A 7768-nucleotide genomic window follows, 5' to 3' on the forward strand; every position below is an offset into this window, starting at 1 on the left:
TTTCCTAGCCTTCGAGCTATGGCGGTTGAAGAGTCCACTGCGTTTCTTACAACTGAGGCCCGGTATAAAGGCCTTCGATATTTTCGGCTCAAAGGAAAGGTTTTGGGAAAACCGTGGTGTGAGGGTACCACAAAACCCCTCCCTAGATCTTTGATCTCCTTGATATCCCGCATTCAGTCATTTCATACTAGCGCACGTTCGCATCTAGCTAACAAAAACATTGTCGACTCGGCTGAGTGCCCGTGCGGTCACGCAAACCAGGATCTTGACCATATCTTTTTCAACTGCCCAATGTATAAAGACTCATCTGATCAACTTTTGATAGATCTTTTCCATAGTGGCTTCAGCCCGCCCTACAAAGTGGCTAGTATAGCCAGAGAGAAACCTAAGAGCGGCCATGCCATTGTAGTTTCTTACGACGGTTTCAACCGCTGGTTTTAGTCGTATTTCTACAAAAGTGGAACTCAAAGGCCGTTCTCCATGAAACTCAAGTCGCAGGTCTCGTGGAACTGATCAATCACGTTGGTCGATTGGCTGATTTGACTCTGCAATTGGTCAATTCCACGAGATCTGATACTTGCGTTTAATGTAGAACGGCCTTTGAGTTCCACTTTTTGTGGAAATACGGCTAAAACCAGCGGCTGAAACCGTCGTAAAAAATTACAATAGGATGGCCGCTCTCAGATTTCTCTCTGGTATAGCTTTCTCAGACAATATTCGCGCTATGCACGCCATGTTATGTTTCGTAACACGCGCGCAAATATCTCTTTAAGCTTTACCAATCTCTTGTTTTTATCACTCCTGCTTTTACTCCTTCCCTTTTCTCTTACCATGCACAAGACAAATATCCCTACACTGGACATGATCACTCGCCTTCACAGTTTATCTTTCCCTATACGGAAAAGACTGCTCAGCAAAGGTGCTCCAAGCCTAATATCAGTCAGAAGTTCCTAGAATGGCTTCCTAGAATGGCGTATGGACTAACTTAATTCGGTCCACTGAGCCAATTTTGCACCAAACTAAACCTACTCGCAATGTAAATATGATAAAGATAACAATTCTTTTTCTTCTTCCGAACTACTACTACTTGTATCATCTATAATTTCTATTATAGCTGTACATATTGCCACAATAGGTTTTTTGTCCATGATTTGGTTAATAACGTACTTGCAAGTAATCTTTTTTTATACTGTCACGTGAGTGTACTGTAACACCGTTCGTTTATACCATGGTTTATACACCCTGACATTTGCACTGGCAGCATTGAAGTAATTTCGGAACGGCTACGGCAGTGCACTGTTATTATGTCACTTTGGCAGTACTGCCAGTAAAAAACGAACCCAGCCCAATTTGTCTTCAACGAATAATTTGCATTTGGCCTGTTCTACAATACAGTCGTAAGCCGTAAGTCGTAAGAAATTGACCAATCACAATCGATTATTCTTCTGTGATTTATCTATGATTGTTCAATTTTTTACGACTTACAGCTTACGATTGTATTGTAGAACAGGCCTAAAGACCTGTTCTACAATACAATCGTAAGCTGTAAGTCGTAAAAAATTGAACAATCATAGATAAATCACAGAAGAATAATCGATTATGATTGGTCAATTTTTTACGACTTACAGCTTACGACTGTATTGTAGAACAGGTCTTAAGGGTCGTCTACAATGGAGAGTTGTAGGCCGTAACAGTAAGAAATTGACAAATCACAATCGATTATTCTTCTGTACTTTGTCTGTGATTGGTCAATTTCTTACTATTACGGCCTACAACTCTCCATTGTAGACGGCTCTTTAGACACAGACTGACGTATGGACTACCCGAGTAGGTCCACAGAGCTATAATTGCAAAGAAGAAAAAGAATAATCTGTTAAAACTGATCTACAGTCAAGACTATTTTTTTACTCTATAAACTGTAGTGTTTTATATAAAAGTGCCTTATATAATTATTCAAATAAAGAAGAAAGCATGGGTTTGTTTTCTTTAAATAATTTTGTTTCTAAAGTTTTGTATGATTTCACATACATAAATATATTAGACAATAATCATGTAAAACATAATAATACCGCAATAACTTTTATTTATTGATAAGTTACTTTTTTCAACAGATGAGCTGAATTTATCAAGTCTAGAGATCGAAAACCAAACTTCTAAGAGTGAAGAAGATTATTTATTTGACAAAGTGATTGGACATATTGAAGATTTGTTATTAGGTACAAGATTACAATAATGATGCAAAAATTATGTAAAATTGATATGTTTAATAATGAATATAAAAATGTGTACATGTATTAATTTTTCAGAAGAAGGCTTTCAAGCCCTTCAGCATAAATTTTTAGAAAAATACTGGGATGTCTTTGAACCAGTAGAAGATAACAAATTAATTTATACTAATATATTTAATGAATATGTAAGTATATAAATTTTAAAATGTACCATAAAAGTATTTTTCTGAGACATCTCATGTTTTCCAGACTAAAGCTGTAGAGGTATATATTGTAGATTATCTCAAGAATGTCATGCCACAATTCACTATAGATATTCTTTTACATCAGTTAAAGTAATTATAAAATTATAATATAGGAAAGTATAATAGAAATCATATATAAGTAACATAGAAGTATTTTTTTACATAGTTTTTTTTACATGCAGTTTTATCTAACAAACTTTTCATATTTCTTTATTTTGTATATTTATAACAAAACAAAATTCAGGAAAAAACAGGCAGAACTGGAAGGTGAAGTCTTTGAAGTACTGTCAACGATAACTGATTTTTTGGCTTTCAAAGAAATGGTCCTTGATTACAGAGCAGTATGTATAAGAATAATTTTAAAAACTTGCATATTTTTAAAATAAAATGTTGGTTATAGGTAAAAGAAGGTAAAATTGATGATCTCAGCTGTGGAATATCAGTGACATCTTTGAAATCTAGTATAGAAAACAGTACATACCAAGATAATATGTAATTATTAGCCAAAATATGCCTTTAGACAAAGAATAGGATACTAACATATACATATACATATACATATATATTATATATGTATACATATGCAGGATGATTCATAACAACCCATTATCCTTGAAAATACACATTCTTGACTAAATTCTAAGACAATTTTTTATTTGACAAAATTTTTGCTGAAACTTACTTTTTAAGTTGTTAATTAAAATAGGTGACTTATCACGAGTCGGATACAAGAGGTAGGCAGGAGTGGTGCAACTTATCGTGATTGACAGTGATTTATGTAATGCATGGATTAAATGATACAAATTACGAATAAATAAATAAATAAGTGAGAAAAAAAGAGACAGAGAGAGATGCAGAAACTGTAGCGATCAGCTGATCGCGTCAGGCACCACACGTAATCGCCCGCATCTGGCAGTAAGTTGCGCTACCTCTGCCTACCTCTTGTATCTCTTATATATACATATATATGTACAAAGGACTGCATCATATCGTGCGTTCCAGGTGAAGTATTTCTCATATGTCTCGCCAACCACCCGAGATTGAAGGAGAATGGCGCGGCAGTAGAAGAAATTTCCGAGAAATACTACCTCTCAAACCCCACGATATGGCGCACCCCTCTGTATATATAAATGTGTATAAATATATATATATGTGTATATGTATAAATACACACACGCACACACACAATACATACACATATATACATACATACAAATATGTATAAATAAAAAATATTAATTATGTTCAGTACTTATATCTGATGTAAAATTCATATTTATTATGCATTTACAAATAGAATAAATTACAAAAATAATTCAAGTGAGTCTTTTGTGTTGGGCAAATTTCGTAACAACGCTATATACCTGGGAGATTTAAAACTATTAAATAATAAGAGAAGCTATGTTTTTCAGTTCATATGACGCGCAGTTCGATGGATCATATGTACAATCTCATTATACACTTTAAACAAAGAAGAATAAAATAAACTTGGTCGTATAATTGAATATAAAAAAATCGTTTGAAATAATATGTACGACTTTCAGTGAGAAGTATATGAACATTTGTTTAAATAATTCTAAGCTGTAAAAGATAAATTTGTATTACAAACTTAGAAAAGAAGAAATATTAATGCATAAGTATCTCCATTTGAACAAGTTTTCCATTTGTTTCGTTCGGCATACGATACGGCAAGGTTCCTGCGAAATTTGTCAGCGCCCGAGCTTGTTCACGGAGATCGTGCAACTGCTGTTCCCTTGCTATCTCGTCGCCCGGCTCTGCTGCTCGCAATTTCTGATACTGACGATATAATATTGTCATGGTAGCGAGCAGAACATCAGCGAATGTACTAGCGACTTCAGCCGACACTCGACGCAAGGCGTTTACTCTTTCGGCGACATCTTTCACGTGAAGAGGCAATATCTTTGAATCCGCAATCGTCTGTAGCAAAAAGTAAAATTTAATTATTTTTAAAAATCTTTACTTTTTTTACTCTACTTACTTTACTACTCGTTTATTAAGTCTAAAAAAAAATTATTTACCCTGAGCGCACTCTGATATTGCTCATTATGAAATTGATCAAAGAAAACCATAAGATCCCTCAATGTATAAAACGAGGAAACTATCTCTGAGGGCGCTTGAATTGCGATGTCTCTATATCTGAGAGAAAAAAGTGTCTATAATATATATTCATAAATCATTAATAAAATACTTAAAATTGTATAACTGTCAAATACTGTACCTTGTGCTAATATCCATCGCTGTTGCTTGCAATCGTGATCTGAGAGAACCAGGTAATCCTTTTTGACTAACAACTTGCGTCAGAAGTGTGCACATCAAATTGAGAACTTTTTCATGATTTCTAGCTAGATCGTACATCATAACTGCGTCTTCCAAAAGACCTTTTCTATACAATGTCTCGGCGCTAATATTTATCACATCGTCCGTATTGATTTGAAACAAATCTAGAATTCCCGGAAGTCTCCGATCTCTCTCCAATTTACCAACTAGCAAAATTCGATTTGCAGGAGAGGCGTCTACTACCATTTCTGCAGCAGACGCGGCGAACATATTGCGATCATACGGATCCTTCATGCATCTGAAAACGCGATAAATCCAAATGTGTAAAACGGCGCACTAAGCTTAATAGATTTTGAATACTTAATCACACCTTAATAAAAATAGGTAATGAAGGCTCTCTTTCGGATCTGATAATTCAAATCTCTTCACATATAACAATATCAATCTAGCAAAATTCAGTCTTTTTGCTGGTGGTTTATCTGCAGGATCTACACTTATCAGAGGCGCTAGAACACTTTGGCTGACAGCCAACAAATTGTGTTCGTGCATAGCAGCTGCCAGATGCACTGCGTGTGGCAGATGTCTTGCACCAGCACCAGTGGCTAGAAATTCAATCGCTGCTTCAAATTGGCCGGTCAAGAACAACATGGAAAAATATAAGAACGGCTGCTCGTGCGCGTGATAATAAGTTTCTCCTGTGAATTATACACAAATTATAAACAAATTGGAATATCTCAATTTCTTCTATCAGTTGTTAAAATCAGTCCTACCATAAATTTCTGAGATTGTAGTCTGCAAATAGTCCAATGTTAATTTATTTTCAATATCAGCCTGATCTCTCACTTGGCACAATTTTAACCATAAATAATCGTCAGCTGTCGATATCACTTCGGAATGCAAATCATCCGGTTCACAAGGAACTAAAGCGCAATATGCTGCTCGCTTGTAAGGATCACTAACGGATCGCACTTGCTTTCTGTAATGCATCTTTAAAATGGATTCTGCACGACTACTTGGATGATGTTGCGGATCACTGCAAGCTTCTTCTAGAGCTGTTTTAAATTCCACACAACTTTTCAGAAATTCCGTGCTGCATTGGTTCAAACATTGTAAGGCTGCATTGTAATCTCCAGATCGCATACAGTAGTACACTAGAGGCCATAATGGCTTCTTATCAATTACAACATCTTCTAAATCTCTCAAATTTTGCACTTTGACACTTACAAAACTTTTCACTAGAGGTATGGTGCCTGGAATGCCACCTCGTTTTGCTTGTGCCAAATTTTCACTGATGATAGAATTCATAAAGTCTCTATATCGGTTTTCTAGATAGTTTTTGGCTTGTGAAACAATTTTCTGTTCAATTGCCGGACTACTTCTGGATTTAATTTGATCTCCTCTAGGTGTTGGTGGAATATCAACCATGCACTTCACCATTTGCCATAAATCCACAATTTTTTTGTCATTAAAAGACTCAGAGGCTTTGCAGAATGCAGCAAATAAACTAGGTCTTGTTATACCTCTGAGCACATGATCATTATAATTCTGCAGTTCTTTCACATATGAAACTTCTATGCTAGAAAGACCACTAACCATTGAACCAGCTAATTTTGTACGTTGTGGTGCTCCACGCAGATCTACCAGCTCACCAGATGGAGCAGTCATAGAATTTACTATCTCATAACGCATCTGCTTCCACTCACCCAACATATGTTCCATTTGTTGAGTTCTTGTAAGTTCAAATGTCTAAAACATACAACAGTTTATATAAATACACATACATACCAACATACATACACACACATATACACAAATATACATAAGATATATACATAAATACAAGATGAAGTTTAGTGCTTATAAATAAATAAAAAAATCATTATACATACATCTTTATGAACCTGTTCAATGATAGAAAGAATTGCATTTTCTTTTTCATTTCTGAGATAGTTAACAATGTCAGTATCAGCTATAGGATCTAAGGGCTCAAATGTACGTCTTGCACTGAGTGAGTTTAACTTTTGTGATATTTGAGACAAATCTACTCCTCTGGATCCTAATAAAACATGGCTAAAACATTTTATTGTTAAATATACAATAGTATTATCAAAATCATCAGAGATCAAACTACTTAAGTACCAGAAAGTTATTATATGAAATTATATTACAACTTAACATAAATTTCATACATATAAGATATTCTGCAAATTTTTTTACAAAATGTACATCTTCAAAAATAAAACAAAACATACGCCTGCGCTTCGTTGTCTTGCGTGCTGGCTTGTGTCACGCGAGACCATAGTTCGTTAGAAGCCTCCAATATTTGTCGAAGATTTCTTTCGACTTGCGGTAGATCTTCGTTTCCCTCAACAGCGGCAGACAATTGCTCTGCCGATCTAAGCAATTCGCTAAAACCAGAATCGGTTGGCAGTCGCGTTGTATCAGTGGCCAACATATCTGCGTGGCTGATATCATTCATGTTTTTTGTAAGTCGCGATGAACTAAACCCGCGCTAAAACTCTCCCAAGTCCTGCGGTAATGTTTGGTTGGTTTGGTTTGGTTTGGTGATCTTCAGGGGGTTCAAACCATAGACTTAGGCCCGAATTGTAACAGTAAGGGCGACGTTCCATTGAGCGGAAATCTATAGCGGAACGGAATGTGCGGAACCAGCTCGACCAATCATAGCCATTCCGTTTTCTTTCCTTCGCTTTTTCTGTTTCCCTAATGTCCCATGAAGCGGAATACGCGGAAACGGATCACGCGGAATAATATAAAATTAGACTTTTTATGTCATTTACAATACTTATAATAATTAAAATAGTATTTTTATTCAACTACAATAATATATATAATAAATTAGTTAAAAATAAAAGTTCTTTTTTTATAATGTATTTTTAACAAAAAATAAAACTATTTCATGATTGGATAAAACTTGATTACGCTGCCGCGTTTACCGCTTAATGGGACATAAAGAGAAAAAATACATGAGCGGAAAAT

General features: G+C 35.3%; 2 protein-coding genes across 3 annotated transcripts; one reads left to right on the plus strand and one right to left on the minus strand.

The window, feature by feature from the left end:
* The first annotated feature begins 1807 nt into the window (after positions 1 to 1807).
* LOC109862765 (ADP-ribosylation factor-like protein 2-binding protein) lies at positions 1808 to 3665 on the plus strand. Of its 2 annotated transcripts, none has more exons than XM_020442899.1 (6): positions 1808 to 1975; positions 2112 to 2216; positions 2307 to 2413; positions 2478 to 2563; positions 2718 to 2814; positions 2874 to 3665. In XM_020442899.1, exons 1-6 carry the CDS (start codon positions 1972 to 1974, stop codon positions 2967 to 2969), a joined length of 495 nt encoding a protein of 164 aa, XP_020298488.1. In that variant the 5' UTR covers positions 1808 to 1971; the 3' UTR covers positions 2970 to 3665. The 2 variants fall into 2 exon arrangements, with proteins under 2 accessions (XP_020298488.1, XP_020298489.1); XM_020442900.1 differs by having other exon boundaries at positions 2310 to 2413.
* Positions 3666 to 3734: 69 nt separating this feature from the next.
* Positions 3735 to 7425, minus strand: LOC109862766 (nuclear pore complex protein Nup93-like). The gene is made up of 7 exons (XM_020442901.1): positions 7024 to 7425; positions 6661 to 6841; positions 5542 to 6517; positions 5142 to 5466; positions 4713 to 5069; positions 4513 to 4630; positions 3735 to 4411 (listed from the first exon to the last, which is right to left on the minus strand). Exons 1-7 carry the CDS (start codon positions 7248 to 7250, stop codon positions 4100 to 4102), a joined length of 2496 nt encoding a protein of 831 aa, XP_020298490.1. The 5' UTR covers positions 7251 to 7425; the 3' UTR covers positions 3735 to 4099.
* Positions 7426 to 7768: the final 343 nt, after the last annotated feature.

Source organism: Pseudomyrmex gracilis, unplaced genomic scaffold, assembly GCF_002006095.1.
Source record: "Pseudomyrmex gracilis isolate BER0280 unplaced genomic scaffold, ASM200609v1 scaffold_2341, whole genome shotgun sequence".
Lineage (NCBI taxonomy): Eukaryota > Metazoa > Arthropoda > Insecta > Hymenoptera > Formicidae > Pseudomyrmex > Pseudomyrmex gracilis.

Excerpts from the sequence above, each read along its gene's own strand:
- LOC109862765 (XM_020442899.1), top strand. Across the intron at positions 2,217-2,306 it reads TATTGAAGATTTGTTATTAG|AAGAAGGCTTTCAAGCCCTT; the intron begins GTACAAGATTAC and ends TTAATTTTTCAG. Across the intron at positions 2,564-2,717 it reads ATTCTTTTACATCAGTTAAA|GAAAAAACAGGCAGAACTGG; the intron begins GTAATTATAAAA and ends AACAAAATTCAG.
- LOC109862766 (XM_020442901.1), bottom strand. The coding sequence starts at position 7,250 with ATGAATGATATCAGCCACGCAGATATGTTGGCCACTGATACAACGCGA. Across the intron at positions 5,070-5,141 it reads CATTACCTATTTTTATTAAG|ATGCATGAAGGATCCGTATG; the intron begins GTGTGATTAAGT and ends TCGCGTTTTCAG. Across the intron at positions 4,631-4,712 it reads GCGATGGATATTAGCACAAG|ATATAGAGACATCGCAATTC; the intron begins GTACAGTATTTG and ends TTTTTCTCTCAG.